Here is a 17,320-nt window from a genome sequence, read left to right on the forward strand (position 1 = left end):
TTTTTCAGGTTTAATCATCTTGCGAGCCCCGAAGAGCGACGTATTTTCGGCGAATTCGTAAGGAGAATCCAGGTAGCAACCGAAAACTTTTCTCCGCGCCATGCAGAAATAGCGGAACAGCGGAACTGAATGCAGGCAGCGGTGGGAGTCGCAAGGAGCGCGACGATTGGTTGAGCCAGGAGGAGAGGCTCCTCTATGCCGAGTGGATTCCGCGCCGCGCTAGTCCGCGCCACTTCGTTTCCGACTCGCGCCTTGTACGTGTGTCGTCCGCAGTGATCAAGGTGCGCCTCCCGATCGCCCCCAGGTCTTCATCGTCTTTGCTGCTCGTCGTGCGGTTTCAGGTGAGTCATAGATGTTAAGAGCATTTTTATCTTGCGCGTTACGGCGGCCGCCGTTGCATCATGTCGATTCGGAAATTACGATCATGGATCCGGCGTTCCTGATCTCGTAGTGAGAAATTGGTCAACTTTCAGCCGTTGGCCGGTCACCAGTGGATACATTCTTCATAATTCCGTTATAATTTTGTGAAATTTAAATTTCTTGTATGACGCTGTACCGAAGTAAAATCTGTAGACACTGTTACACGATGCAACTTGTGGATTCTGTTTGCGGATGAATGTCTAAAAAACGACCATTCTTGCCTGACGTACCGGTTTTCTCTGTTCGCATACCGGCGTTCTCCGTTTGATTCCGTTAGGCAGGTGCTGCTAGCTGAATCGCGACGCAGCCTTTCAGTCCCGAGCTTGTAGCCGACAGTATAGATTAAAACTAATATAATTTTAAATAATGTGGAATGACAATCCCCTTACATTTATTCGTAGAGAATCGAAACACGATCGACACAAAGTCATTTCTATAATACAGGTTTTATTTTATTCAAAATTGAACCGAAATTCCGTGCCGATTTTAATCCTTGACCCTGCATATGGACATGATAGCTATTAAATTCAAGATCGCCACAATAAAGTCTCCATCACGCGGAAATCGATCCGCTTGAAGTCACCGCTTGGTAACGGCGAGTCGAGATGAAATTCGGGGATAAAGGCGTTTACGTAACAGGATAAGAATGATAATCGATAAAACGTAACGGCGGCTATAGCATCGCTGGATGCAAAAATTGCTATTGATGTTTATTTTTACATGGTGATCAGCATTCGTTTTTTTTTTTTTTATATTAGTGTAGGTAGGAACAATATATGAAGAGAAATTTTTTGTTGATGTTTATTCTTACTGTTTGTTTTATCTTCCTAATTGAAATATAATCGTATATCTAACAGAATGATAAACATCCCGTGATAATAACATAATGAGCTCGATTTCTCCAATGCTATCTTGTTATACGAATGGTATCATGTTGTACAGGATGTCCCAGAACTATCGTAATTTGTCTACCAGTATCGATTTGTAATCAATCTTTCCTAAAAAAAAACCAATTTGAATAAATGATGTCAAATATTTGATATAAATTTTTTATTGTTTGCTGATGCCTTCGGATATTTGTGAAAAAACTTGATTCAATATTGAACGATTAAACAATTTACAAATACGACGACAATTCTAGGCCACTCTGTACATCAATATTGTAATGCTATAACTTGATACTCTGTATCATTCGTTTCTGATAAGGCTAATTCAAAATTCCGGTAGAATAGCGTGTTGCGTAATACGTTTTAATGAATCAGGAAACGCCCGATTTCTTTCGGGCGAGCAATCGCGATGCTGTTGTTTTCTCGATAATCGGCGGTATTACAATGGCTTTGTGTCATTGTGCACTAGCTCGGACTGGACGACATTCGTTGAAACAAAATACTAAGAAATAACAACACGATGACACATGAGACAATTAATGACGATGATAAGTCTGCAGCACAATAGTGTGCCGGTTTAAAATCATAACAGTTGAAGAATACAAAACTTTTATCTCAACAAGGAATAAGATTGAATTTTTATGAGATTTTGGTTGACTTTTCGCATCGTCAGTATTTTAATTGAACTTTTATAAACACATGTGTATATCTCAGAAACTTTTATCATTTTTTTAATTACATATATTTTTAATTATTGTCATTTATCCCATTTATTATAATTTTATTATTGGCATACATTTTTTTCCATTATTTATTACTATAAGAAATTGGTGCCAAATGTATTTCTGTGTTTCTTAATTTGGGACTACAGAATGTTTGTTATGCATCTGCAAGTTTAGTTGAAGGCAAAACGTTTGCACATTGCGTTAGCATGTTAACTCGGTGGCTCGTCGACCTATCATCATGGCTAATATTATGAATTAGCGACCTGCCCGAGTAATATGCTGCGCACAAACATTTATATGAAAGCAGTTTGAAGTCGTTAAATCAACTATGCTCGACATCATGTTAGACATTCGCGCGTATGCAGCATTTAATCTATAAAGATATAGTCACTGAAGGTACTGATAAAAATGTATTAAATTATAAAATATAGCAATACATCGTAAGTATATGCAATTAATTATCAATAAATATATATAATAATTATTGTATTATTTATGATAATTTTCGGAAGTAACGTTGGCAATGCAAAATATTTTTTTCAGCGACGGAATTTTGTAACAAATCAATTTGCAAATTTTTATTATACTCCGCTCCTCTTGAAAATATACTTGCAATCCGCGCCTCCCATTTCCGGCCGATGATCGATATCGTCTGGTCGTCTCGTTGTTCGACGTCGATAAAGATTACTCGGCACGCTGATCGAACATGCAAATTGTTAGGCGCGTTGCAACGAATTTCCGCTGGAAAGTACATTGACAGATCAGTCGCCCGTGTATGTAACCGCGCGCTAATGATTGGCGGGGGGGGGATGATTACGTAAGTCCGGAGATGCTACCCACGTATCTGGCGAACCTCTGACTGTTTTATACACGCAGAGAGGTTCAAATCTCAAAAATAGAAAATAAATTATATGAATTATAGTTTTTAAACTTTACAAGTATTGGACTAAAAATTGCGCCACAACTTTAACATTGTCCATACACATAACTATAGTAAAGTTAAAACTTTAAAATCGAGAATAGCTTTCTATAACGTATGTATGTCCGTAAGCGTTCGGGAATGAGCATTCACGACGGATCAATCTCGCTCATCGATCGACCGCGTTCTTCCAAGTAATTCTAGACGAGACTTGTGATGATACGATATATGAGATGCTATTGTTATCACTTATTCGATTCAACATGATGCGTTATTTGCTGACACGGTACACTTGAAAGTAACAGTACAGAAAAGTAGTAAAGTAATCTCAATTTTTTATTTATTTTCACTAGAGATTATAGCAAGAAGTCGATATATATTTTAAAAAATATTTATCGATGTTATAACCGTTATTTTGTTTATTCTATTTTTGTAACATATATTTAATTATGCAGCGCGAATTATGTACATTACACATTGTAGAAGTGTAATGTTTGCAATATTCTCTGCCTCTTGCATGCGCCACGTATATTAAGCTGAGTTGCAAGCAGGCGCATTATCGAGTGACGTGTTTCTCGATTCTTTAAGGCCAGATGTGGCTCGCCACCTACTCACACGTTACTGACATTTATACCAGACACTGACGTGCGTGCAGGGTGTTCGGTGAGAAGCGTAACAAAATCTGATTTGTGAGTACACGTTCACCGATTTTGCACACATTTTTCTTACCTTCACATTCATTTCCTTTTCAAATTAATTCGAGAGATAGCCAATTATAGCCTATTTTTTGCGTTCTACATAAGGTTGCCGTGATTAAAACGCGTCGTGCTGCAGATTGCGGATATCATGCGCGATATCGCACGCTCTGAAGGTTTTATTTGCAATTTTCCGATCGATACGGTTACGTATCGGAAATTAGATAAATCTTATCACCAAATTTATTTTATCAGATAAATTTCAAATAATTGTAATGATTTTTTCGCTGTTTTCTAATTTATATTATCATTTTTTAATTAAAGTTTATTACTTATTAAGATACAGAATTATTAATTAAACATAGATACGAAGTTGTTTAATAATTGCTATTGATATTCACATTGAATCAAAATCTATCAATTTCAAGTATTTTCTTGTGATAATTATTTATAATTTATATATATAGGTATAAATAATATACCTTATATAGTTATAAATATGATTACGACACGATATTTATTTATAGCTTCTCGCGGTGTAACTCTGAACGTCTTTTTAATATCATCTCGCTGATGTAACATACGTGATAAGAAACCCTCTAAGGACAAACACCTGTCGACAAGCTTGTAATCCATATTTTGGTCCGCAAAATTAACCGCGATAAACGTTGCGTTATTATTAGCGCAGCTTCGAGATGGTATATCAACAGGTCAGATCAGTAATTATAGTTCACCTGTGGAATTTAGAAGCGCCTCATTTGTAATTGCAAAAAGGAATTACAAGTCGCCCGTATGAAATTAAAAATATTTTTACACCTGCAGGATTAAATGAGTCAACTTGCCAGACGGCTTATGATGTAGAAATAATTATCAAAAAGGAATAAATTATTATGTAGGGATTGAATTTTACAAATGGATGTAATTAAGAAAGTATATGATATCGTATTATTTGTTATTTATTATTATCAGATTAATCGTTTTTTAATTTATAATTATTAGATTACTATACACATTCTGTTAATATCATTAATTATATTCTGTTATGTTGTTAAATGAAACAGCAATCGTTGATTAGAAACTTAGAATTTATTTTATTACACTATCAGTATAGTTTTGTTCTCTGTATCTTGATTTTCATAAAAATATGATAGGCTGAATGGGCAAGAGGTGTCTCGGGAAAATTGGCGTCTATGTGTAAAATTACCAGACTATAAAGTCTCCGAATAATTTATAAGGTTGCATTTCGTTTCTAGCTTTTACGCACAAAGTGTTACCTTGACATTACTGTTAAAGTTTTAATAGAATCTGAAATCTTACAACGTGACGTTGATTCACATCGATCTATAATCTGAAAAAGAAATTTAAACAAAAACCTTAATCTTAAAATTTGTTGTTTGTTAAAATCAATTTAATTTTGGAGTATAATTATTTGCAGAAACGTGACGTTTACATTCTTTAATTTTCGTAGTCTTTTTATTTTATGTTATGATTTTTGCAAGAGATGGAATCGACTTCATTCAAGTGCAACGATTGCCGGGAAGAGGCGCGTCTGTCCAGAAATAAATGGTTTGTCCGTGGCCAACAAGAACCTGTGGTGTTTGCGATCTCAATTTATAACTTTGCGTGTACACTCTGAATTTAGAGTGCTAGCACGGTTTCCATATTGCATAATAATTATACCGCGTCTGCCAACCGTTTTCTCTTGTGACCGTCACTATCTCGCTGTCATTATAACACTAAATTGTCAAAATAGAGAGAACAGAGCTTAAAATATAGAAGACATAATAAAAAGAAAAAAAATTACTTTTAACAAATAAAGTACAACTGAATATAATAGTTTTTTTCATACAAAAACTTCATAGTTTACGATTTGCATTTATAATTTGCAATCTTTTAGCTTTTTTTTTTTTTTGGACAGGAACGAAAAATTCTATCGGCAAAGTTGCATTTTCCATCTATTTTTCTTTCCAGTAAAAATTCGAAACACCTGTGAAAAATTATCGATAACGGGATATTGAGTATCTACCGGGCGAGTCACGTCAAGTTACTCTCTCATGTTGCGATGAATCGTCGACAGATAGCGTATAGTTGCAGAGAGCCGCTTGCGCGAATGCACGTGGATCAATAGATGCATTTCTCGCAGAATCCAAGTTTCCCGGGAGAGTGCTTCCTTCCACACCGAAAAGCAAGCTTACATCAACCGTGAATTGCAATGAACAATATCGGGTTTATGAATTTTGTCCAAAAATAGAATTATTTAGCAATGATACTAATTAAAATTTTTTATTTCGTAAAACATTTTATTAATTTAAATTTGATTTATTTAGAACTTGTTTGCAATTAAATAATTGAGTTATCACACGTCTAAAAATTATTCCTGGCGCTTCACAATTTTGGAAAGTATGTTTATGCTCGGAAATTTTGGAAAATTGATTCAATTTTCTGTACGTAATTGATACAAATTTTGTTCAGAAAATGGAAAATCAAAAAATTCGCAGTCAGTTTTCGCTGGGAAATACTTGACTTTGTATTGGACGTGAGCGAAAAGAGCTGTATTCAGGGTCACGGACACCCTGTCGTGACGGGGAAGGAAAATCGAGTTAACTGTGGTTAGAACGACGTCGCAATCCGCAATCGCAAAGCCCTTAGGCTCTTCTCGTATTGATCGTGCGATTAATTTTTCGGTCGTGCTCGCGCGCGCATAATCGTTGCAACAGCGGGGTGCACCTCCCGTTCGTCTCTTCTCGAAGCACCGATTTGTCTCCTCTCCCCGCGACAGACCTTGAGAGAGGAGTCCATCGGTCGTCGTAAGTGCTATTGCGCAACAATGTGCGAAGCGTAATCTCGCGGAGGTGGCACTCTAAAAATAAAAACAAGCCACGAGCGATAGCTTCTTTTCCCAGATTTTTTCAAAAATACATTTTAATATCACGAAACATTCTGTTTATTTGAAATTTACTTGAAATATTTGAGATTAAGTTATTTACTTATTTTTAGGAAACTTGAACGAGTTTTGAGTCTTCTAAAAGTATATCAAGCTCGCAAACAAATCATGAATGATGTTTAAGAGAAATACTAGAGAATCATTCTTAAAATTTATATCTACGTATGAACAATATCACTGGACCCTTCTACAAAGAGTTAGTCACTTTTATCCTCTTGTTTTGCTTGCTGGAATTTCTCTCGGATAAGCTCAAGCAGGGAGGATTATGCAAAGTGGACCGGCACGCAAATGGTGCGTTAATTCGCGCACGTTTGACCAACATAATTTCGCGGTGTTTCTATGCGTCATCGCGGAGACTCGCGCTTATCACGGAAGTGCTAGCGAACGTGCACTCGTCTAGAATCCACAATAATTCAGCTCCATTCCTTCGCGGAATTGAGCGGAACTGGCCTGAAACGCTCGCATCCGGTGACTGAAGTCGTCGACGTGCCGCGTCCGCGAATAATATATTCTATAGCATACTGTTCATTATGATAGAAAGCCACAAGGGCGTAAAAAATTAATTTTCTATAGAATGAAAATGATCAAAAAACAATCTTAAATTAATAATAAATTATAGTTAAAAAACCGAAGATTTTTGAACGTTGAAAAATATGTTTATATTACGCAATTTTACATTTTATTCATTACTTTTGCAGTGAATATCGCATTGAATATGTACGATCAATATTACGAGTCGTCATTGTGACAATTATCTCTTAATGCACCGTGCAAACATTACGTCGCAAACATCAACTAGTCCCTCGCAAAATTTGTATCTTGCACAAGCAGCAGCAACTAATTGTACCAGCCTGTGCTCGTCAGTTTCAAATATGCTATCGTTGATGCTTTTATCAGCTTTTTTTTTATCAGTGTAGGAAGTAATTTTTGTATTTGCAGAGAGTATCTTCGGTTATCGATTATACTTTTATTATTTGTTTAAATTTTAACACCAGCGAGTGATGACGATATCAATAGATACCTCAAGTTTGCGGAAATTATAGAATTTAGAAGAAAACTATTTGAGACTGTTAGCTGTTTATATTTTATAATAAAAATATTTGAGAATATTTTATTAATGTTGTAGTAATTTAAGAACGGCAGGACATTCTTAAATTTTATCTAGCTCTTACTATAACAAAAATTTGTTTAATAATTTACGGAAGATAACGATGTGATAAGAATAGAACGTTGCAAGAAAATGATGTTTAATTGCCTTGACGTCATCGTTGCTTCATGCGAGATTCAAATATTTACTCTCCGTTTTTGCAAGATGAAATAAATCATTATGTAAGTGACGCAGTTACGATAATTAAGAAATGTGATAAAAACAAGGCCGCGCGACCGTCATTGAACAGTCTTGACAAAGGCTCAACGTCATTATCTTATGACTGCGATCGTCAAAAATGCAACTACGAATCATTATCACTCGTGCCACCGAATACCCGGTGTCGCGATAATTTTATCACGCTCGAGGATATTCGAGAAATTCGCTATCGCAAAGCTCGAGATTGCAATCACTTATCATTTGTTCTTGACAAGTTGTATCATTTCTCTCTAAGCAACGAGATAAAATGAAGAATTTCCTGTCCTGGCAACCCGTAATGGCAGGGTTGATCATAAATTAAGGGTTTCATTAATTATCGAGATACAATTTTCAAGAACGAAATCTAAAAGTATAAAAGAAAATAAATTGCATTTGAATATGGCCATACCACACATTTTTTATGTTAAATATAACCATTTTGATGAAAATTTTTTCATAATAGCATCACACGTACTTTATGACATAGAACAAGATTGCATATCGCGTTAAATTTACATCATGGTTGCTTTCTTCACGTCGACGACACTTTGGCGCGGCCCTTTTATATCCCTGACAAGTCTTTTCAACGGCCTCCGCGAGGTTGAAGAGGCAGGCAGTGAAGTGGTGGACGCGAGGCGCAGTAACGAGTCTTTTGAATAGCCGCCTCTCGCTTCCGGCTACAATAACAACGATAATTCCGAAGAATAACACGTTTACGCAAACTGAAAGACAGGGAATTCACGGAATTAGCTCGTTATTTCATCGCAGCACGGTCAAGCCGCTTTTAGCGCTGAATGTAATAATCAATACACATGATTATATCTAAAGAAATCGTATCAAGTAAAATTTTATTTATAAAATTAATGTCAACAGAATAATGAATAATAAAATCAAACGAGTGAATGTAACTTTAAGGGCTGGATATTAGAATAACAAAGTATCTAAAATTTGCAAGTAAAATGAGGTCATCGTCTGCTTGAATGCAACTGTTACTCGATTTTTATTTATTCTTTTACAGGTGATTTTTACATATGTAAAATGAAAGTCAGAATTGAACGATGACTTGAATTTTAATGCGCGAAGATTGAAAAAACGAGCTACCTTCGCGAAATTGATAACAAACGACGCTATAAAGAAACTATAACACCGCGATAATACGAAGCTACGTGTCTAGCAAAAGTCGTTACCAGCGCGCATAAGTCTCGATGCGCTGGCGTATGCACAGCTGATTGGACGAAATGACATCTTACAATCTGTCACACCTCCATCGCCGTCCATCCGGTCGGGTAATCGGCTATTTTACCACCCACCCACATCGTTCGCGTATTCAAATTGGGACTTGAGGCCCCGAGAGAATTATCCGGACATCCGGATTGTACGTTCGGAGAATTATATAATAATCTCGAACTCGCATTTTCGAATATAAATTCAGAATGCAACAAATCGGGGTCTCTGAACAATATTGACGGGTGGAAATAATATCGGGATATGTATTTAGATTGAAGTGTATTATTGTATTGACATTGATTCGTAGTATTAAGAACTTAGGATTTCAATTAGAATTGTTGATGCTGTCGAAGGTCATCAAGTTACATATAAATACCGTCCACGCTAGGATTGACTTGCACTCTAGCAATGCTATCGATTTTACGAATGCGAATGCGATTGCAGCAGAGTCCGTGCTAATATGCTCTCGCGACTTCGACGTGCTCGAATGAACCCCGTTCAAATCGCCGAAATACCGGATGCTGACATTTCACTCTACTAATTTGATAGCAAGCTATTCTAAATATTGAACAGCGAGATTGGAGAGCGAGCTATTGCAAATTCAATTCTTGTTTCCGCAGCGAAAATATGGTTTTAAATATGATCAAATTACTTCATCTAATATTAATATCCACTAATTTCATCGTCGATAGTTTATTACATTACTGTTTCATTATTAGCAATTTGGATGAATTTCAAAATGCCTTGAAAAATAGCTATTCAAAGATATTCCAGCATTACGTTGGAGCAGTGATTTATTAGCGCGGAAACTCGGTAAAGCGAAAGATATAAATTTTGCATCGCTAAATATACTCAGCTGTATCTTTCTAAATTCTCAGCGTTTTCCAACTTCATTATGCAATGTCTGAAAATTGCCAAACTGATTGATAAAAAAAAAAAGACTGAAAAATCAAACCGTTTTCGCGTAGACATTATTGCAACGCTGATACACGTTTAGTACAAATATCGGCATTGTTTCAGAATCTTTTGTCAGCATCAGCCGTCTGCGACACATTTTAATTGTAATTTTGAAATGCAATTTATTCGCCAATATTATCATTATCGTTCGCTATTATTCAGTTGATATTACACGAGTGCGCAGGGAGAGAGAGACTCGGAGGCGGCAATCGGGGTCCGAAAATTGCGAGAGGGCGCGAACGCATCGGCGCAGGGCGAACGCAACGCACACGCGCGCGTGTGCGTGCGCGAGTTTCCTCGCTCGTTCGTGCCGGCGGGCGGCTGCCAGCACCGGTGTGGGTGTAGGTGCGTGCTATCGACCGGGTATCCTTCTGTGCCGCTGGACGGGCGACGTGCCCCACCCTGAAGAGAGTAGGGAGCTCGGGTTCGAGCGAGCGAGGAAGACGCGTGTCGGTCGCGCGAGGGACAGAGATAACGAGCTGAAGGAAGAGAGAATGAACGGGAAAGAGAGAGAGAGAGATCGTGGCACGCAGAATGCCTCCTGCTTAGTGATAGCGTAGAGACTGTAGTGTTCACATCACACCACACACCCAAACCAAAATTCTCGTCACCGGTTCAAGGAAAGTTCGATATTGTATATCCGCACAAATTAGTTAGTTGTTTCGCGCCGCACGTACACACACACATACACGCACGCACACCGATATCACTGGTACACGCGCACACATACACACCTAACGTATATATATTTTGTACACATCGCGTCGCGACAAGCTAGAAGGGCGCGCCCGGCCGAAAATCGGACGAAGAGAAAGGAAAGAGCAGCCGCGCGGGAAACGTGTGACTGATTCTCATCGAGGAATTCACGAGGAGGTGGTGCCTCACGTTTTTACTCTTCGTTTCGTCTAACCGAACAAACCGACGTTGCTCGACGTTCGCGGCTCGCGTTCTTCACCCCGGCTCGCCGGGAGCGCAGACGAGACCTTTCACCTCGCCGGCTGAAATTTTCCGCGTGACTTCGCCTAGCCTTTTATCTACCGAGATAACGAGATTTCTATATAATGTAATCTTCCTTTTACGGAGCTGGAGTGAGATCAGTGCTGTGATGACTCATCCATCGATTTCTTCACGTAAATCGTAAATATAGATCTGGCGTTCTCTAACATTTCGCCCGGCAGAATGATGACAGAGTGATGTCACAGTGATGTCACAATGCGTTCTATTGGAGTGCGTGTGACTTGATGTGACAGCCGGCTCTCGATAGTCGCAATTATACGTCTTCTGCCATTGTCATCTTTGCATTATAGTGGGATAAATTTCACTTGATGTAAGATTGATTATGTTACTCGACAAAATTACAAGAGAATTCTTAATCATTTTTATAACGACTATTTGATCATTTTCACAATTTGATATAATTATGAGTGGAATTATTCTTATAATTTTTTAATTATTTTTGTAACAATTAGTAGTTTTTTCTTTATCGCTACACTTAATCTATATTATTTAACACTATAGAATTCCAAAGTATAGAGATATTTTCATCCCTATTTTTTTTTCCAACTCTTTCAAGTGATATTAGATATATCTCTTTTGAAAACCTGTTGATTATTTAATCGACATTTCTATTAGTGAATTAGTTGGGAAAATAAATAAAGAATATTTTTTTTCTCTCGCAAAGAGATATCTAAATTTTAGAAATGTGTGATTGAATTCTATGAATTTATAATATTTCTTCTTTCAACGTTTAAAATCTACGCTTGGAAGAGTTAAGAATCCCTTCTCTAAATCCATCCATGAGACGGCTCGCGGAAAATCGCGCTCGGGGAAATTAGTCGGCCGGTGTCGGTGCGCGAACGCGTGTCGAGCGACGAGCGAGCTTCCGTAACGCGACGAAATTAACGCGAGGACTAACTCCAGGCACCACCGCCTCGTGCATCATTAGCAGAGAACACTTGGTTCGGAGCGGTGAGACACGCGGGAGAGCCGGAAGGGTAGTAGTAGTAGCAGCAACGGCGGCGGTGGCGGCGGTCCAGTAGCAGCAGCCGGAAAGGGCAGAGCAGGCACACGCATCGAGGAGGGTCAAAACGCACGAGCAGTTGAAGAGAGGAAAGGTCTCTCGACCGCGACCTTCGACCCTCGACCTACCGCGAGTTAAACGAGCTCCCGAAAATCCCCCGAGCCGAAGATAATCGTCGGAGAGGATTCGCCGGGATTCCATTTTCGCGACCAGGAAGAAAGAAGGAAGTGCAGTGCAATCGCGGAAGTAGCGAGGGGAAAGGACGGAATCGCTCACGAGGACGACTTGTCACCACGACTCTCTCTCTTTCTCTCCGTCCACACCCGCGTTTCTCTTTTTCTCTCATTCGCCTTGTAGTTTCGTGCACCGGAAGCGCGCACTCGACTTCACGCTAATTCGCTTTTATTGCGGCGCGGTGCGGAAGCTGAAATACGAAAAAGACTGATTTTGTGCGTTTAAGAGCGATTGCTTCGTCGAGACTGCTTCTGCCTTCTTGCACAATCGCTCTCTCTTTCCGTCTGTCTGCGTCTTTTGCTCGTCGGGGGCGTCGTCTTTATCGTTTTAAGTCTCCTTGTCGTCGCAGCGTCATGGGCGGATGTACTTCGAAGGATACCACGTCAGGCGACGAGTATGTATGCGAGAGAAAGTTTCCAGCGAGATAAGAAAGTCCATCTTTTTTTTTTATCTTTCACTTCCCTTCCTTATCTCCTTGTATCAATCTCTTGTCAACTTTTCTTCCTTATTTTTTTCCGTTTTCACTATCAGAATATCTCAATTTTAGGTATATTGATATTTTAATGCAACTGTTGCATCATCAATATTAATATACTTAAAATACTTGAAATTATATATTATACTGTTATTAATAATACATTAAGGAATGATAGGAATTTAATAATTTAAATCTTTGACCATTCTAGAGATACTTTAATGAGAATATGACGGCTGGATATCGCGAAATTAATATACGTTTAAGCATTTGATAATATATTAATGGGATTTTAAGGATTTTGGACATTTCAGGAAGTAACTTTTAGAGAAACTTTAATAAGAATCTAACAGAGCCAAGAAACTCACGAATTTTTAGACATCAGCGACTTTCTGTGAGCTCTCGTTTTTTATAATTCTTCAACGAACTTGCCAGGCTGGATCTTTCTCGGGTTTATGACATCTCCGGATTTTTGCGCGGCATCTTCGTAGCGATGGTTTAACATGACATGATGCCCGCCTCGCACGTGTTCCGCGTAAAGGATTTCGCATGAGCTCTAGACTGTCGTCTCTTCTCATTCGAATCAACGCGACGATCGGCGCATAATTGTATCTCGACGAGCGATGGGCGGCATATGCTCGTCGCTGGGTATATGCGAGTCGGCGGACGACCAACAAACCGTCCAACAGACTGACAACGTCGACAACAACGTCGACAACGTCGACAACAACGTCGACGACGTCGACGACGACGACGACGTGTACGTATGTTGATTCGGCCCTCGACCCTAGGATGCATTCCGCGAGCTGCATTCCATCGCAATAAATTTACAAGCTCGTTGAAAGTTGTCAATCTATACATTCAATCCTATGAGTAATTCTTTTCACGGACAAACATTGCATTCAGATCTTTATTTACGCCGTATCTAATTTTTTACTTGTCATTTATCGCGGTGCATCCTAGAGTTTTAGCAGAGAGAAGCACGCCATGCACCAACAACGAGGTACACGTTGATGCACCGAAGGAATTAAAAACTGTGCGCGAAATAGATATCAAAGAAATTAGAAATACGTGTAAGTAATATCGTGCGGTTGCTGGAAAGATTAACTGATACGTGTCGCTAAGATGATTCAGGACGGAATTGTGATCCGATTTGATCTCGGATTAGTGCCAGGTGTTAAAGTCAAGACAAGATGACAGATGTTGAAATAATTTGCACTTCTAATTAAATAATGTCACAGGAATGCAATTACCTGGCTGTACGCATTTGCAGCATCCCATTTTAATCTTGATTAATTTTTAAAAGCTGCAACGAGCAAAATAAAAGAACATTATTAAATAAAAAATTAATTTTAAAATTCGAAGAAACTAATCTTAAAATTGATCTTAAAAAATTAAATTAAAAAAAAAAAAAAAAAAAAAAAAATTAATTAAAAAGTAATCTGTTATTAAACAAAGTCCTTTGATTGTGTTATTATAAAATCTATATTATTTATTATTTTACATTTTTATAATGAAGTATTTTTCATGACTAACATATTTCTTCAACATCATGTTACAGTAAAAAAGGCAACAATATGGTGGATGCAGCTGTTCTGGACAAGCTGGAAGCTGGCCACGCCAAGCTGGCGGCATCTGACAGCAAGTCGCTGCTGAAAAAGTATTTAACGAAGGAAGTCTTTGATCAGCTCAAGACCAGAAAGACCTCGTTCGGCTCCACTCTTCTGGACGTCATCCAGTCTGGTTTGGAGAATCACGATTCTGGCGTCGGTATCTACGCGCCTGATGCTGAGTCGTACACCGTCTTCGCTGAGCTCTTTGATCCCATCATCGACGATTACCATCAAGGCTTCAAGAAGAGTGATAAGCACCCGCCCAAAGACTTCGGCGACGTCGACTCCTTCGGCAATCTTGATCCGACTGTAAGTTTTTTCTTAGAAATTTTATTCCTATTATAAATTCTTGAATTGACAAGATATTTATATTAATATTATATGAAATTAATATGAATTAAATGATTTTATCTTCAAAAGTTAATAAGGATAGAATTTTATATTTTTTAACATTGCAAAAGGTAAAAACTATACAATTTTTATAACAAATTATTAAAAATTCCTCTCATTTCAGGGTGAGTACATCGTATCCACTCGCGTGCGATGCGGCCGCTCCTTGGACGGATATCCCTTCAATCCATGCTTGACCGAGGCTCAGTATAAGGAGATGGAGGAGAAGGTGTCTAGCACGCTGTCAGGTCTCAGTGGTGAACTAAAAGGCACCTTCTACCCGCTCACTGGCATGAGCAAGGAGGTGCAGCAGAAGCTGATTGACGATCACTTCCTCTTCAAAGAGGGCGATCGGTTCCTCCAGGCTGCGAACGCCTGCCGCTTCTGGCCCACTGGACGTGGCATCTTCCACAACGACGACAAGACCTTCCTGGTCTGGTGCAACGAGGAGGATCACCTCCGCATTATTTCTATGCAGATGGGCGGTGATCTTGGACAGGTAAAACTATTTAGAAACGATAATTAATCCAAGTTAAGTGAGATAACTTTATAATCTCTTAGGTATTCTAAATTTTTTAATTTCGCCTTGGTTTCACATGCGACTATGTTTCATTAATATCAATTATAAATCTTCGCCTAAAGATCCAAATCGCTAAATATCAGGCTAAATGTCAACAACAGTATTATAATACAATTTTAGCGTTGCAGGACGTCAAAGTAAAAATTTTTTCATATTTACTAGGTTTATCGACGCCTGGTGTCGGCGGTGAATGAGATCGAAAAGAGGCTGCCGTTCTCGCACAACGATCGCTTCGGCTTCCTGACGTTCTGCCCGACGAACTTGGGAACGACGGTGCGTGCCTCGGTGCACATTAAGGTGCCGAAACTCGCGGCGAACAAGGCCAAGCTCGAAGAGGTCGCAAGCAAGTACAATCTACAGGTGCGCGGCACTCGCGGCGAGCACACTGAGGCCGAGGGTGGCATCTACGACATCTCCAACAAGCGACGCCTCGGTCTCACCGAGTACCAGGCTGTGAAGGAGATGAACGACGGCATTGCCGAGCTCATCAAGCTCGAGGCCAGTCTTTAAATCCGCCTCCCCCCGACATCTCGTATCCGTACCCTTCATCGTAGCCTATTGGACGCCGCTGTATTACGCGACGTCATGCTGGAAGCTGTGTCTATGGCGTAAAGATTTTATTCTGAGAATATAAATCGCGAGAGCGACGATTTGGAGAATCGTCTGACGACGATTTAACGCCGGCGGCATCGAGTTTCTCAGCTGTTTTATCGCGCGTTTCCCGTCTTTATACATATAAATATTATAATTAGCGCTGTGTTTAATATGATGTAGGTTGACCTCTCTCGTGCCCTGTCATTCGCTGTCTTCTCTATTGCTCACATTCTTTCGCTAGAAATTAATGAGTGTTTATTATAATAAACATTCCTCATTATAACAAAATAAATGTATAAACTTTGTAAGTGTCAGAATATATATTTGCCGGGAATGTTATTCTTGGCAAATGTATATTCTGGCATATACAAAATTTATAAATTTATTTTATTATAAGAAGAATGTTTATTATAATAAACACTCATTAATTTCTAACGAAAGAATGTGAGGAAGAAAAAATATTCATGAATGAAGAAAGGAATTTGTGTTTCATTTTTTAACTGTTATTAATCTATAAAAGATTTAATATTAATTTGCTTAAAAGAAAGAAAAAGTCATAGATCGGCGAGAGAAGATGAGGATGACACGGAAGATTACAGAGAACAACTTACATCGTACTCTGCGCATTGTATTCGTCAGTATTTTAGTTTCACTTGTTCCTTTTTTTTCTTTTCAATAATAATAAATGAAAAATCGGGAAATGTTCTCCAGGCAATGATTCTTTCGTTTTCCTCTTTCTTTTTTTTGCCACAATCGCTATATTGTATTCTGATGATACATAGTCACGCGCGTTCTCACACACTTCGTAGTGCTCTAGTGCTAGTCCCCTGCAATTCGTCGTGATTATCTATTAAATGAAATGATAAGGAAAAAGAGAGAGTAGTCGTCGCTGGGTATGAAACATTTGTTCGACGACGATTTTTCATTGTCCGTTTTGCGATCATCACGGAATTTTAAAGAGGCGAGAGCGCTGTTTTTGGCGCTTTGCGGTTTTCTAGTCTGCGAATGGTGGAATGAATTCATGTTTTTTCATTCTCTTTTTTACCACGTGAGAGGCCAAGAATATTTGCGCGACGGATATTACACGCACTACACACGCGCGAGCAAAAGCGCTACGACATATTATAGAGACAGTGTACTACCAGCCGACTTGACAACAAGATGTACGATGAAAATACAAGTAATGAGACACAAAAATAAAAAGACATACACATTATGTATAACGTTCTGTCTTTTTCTCCTGATATCTTGTAATTTATTAATTGTATAGACAGCTAATTCATCGTAAAAGAACA

At 38.6% G+C, this 17,320-nt stretch overlaps 1 protein-coding gene across 4 annotated transcripts; it reads left to right on the forward strand.

The window, feature by feature from the left end:
• The first annotated feature begins 181 nt into the window (after positions 1–181).
• Positions 182–17,241, forward strand: LOC105667738 (Arginine kinase 1). Of its 4 annotated transcripts, XM_067349652.1 has the most exons (5): positions 211–341; positions 13,284–13,608; positions 14,410–14,770; positions 14,976–15,350; positions 15,594–17,241. In XM_067349652.1, the coding sequence occupies exons 2-5, from the start codon at positions 13,472–13,474 to the stop codon at positions 15,939–15,941; spliced, it is 1,221 nt and encodes a 406-aa protein (XP_067205753.1). In that variant the 5' UTR covers positions 211–341; positions 13,284–13,471; the 3' UTR covers positions 15,942–17,241. The 4 variants fall into 4 exon arrangements, with proteins under 4 accessions (XP_012215137.1, XP_067205753.1, XP_067205754.1 ...); XM_012359714.2 differs by lacking the exon at positions 13,284–13,608 and having other exon boundaries at positions 182–341; XM_067349653.1 differs by lacking the exons at positions 211–341; positions 13,284–13,608 and adding an exon at positions 3,619–3,640.
• Positions 17,242–17,320: the final 79 nt, after the last annotated feature.

Source organism: Linepithema humile, chromosome 2, assembly GCF_040581485.1.
Source record: "Linepithema humile isolate Giens D197 chromosome 2, Lhum_UNIL_v1.0, whole genome shotgun sequence".
Taxonomy (NCBI): domain Eukaryota; kingdom Metazoa; phylum Arthropoda; class Insecta; order Hymenoptera; family Formicidae; genus Linepithema; species Linepithema humile.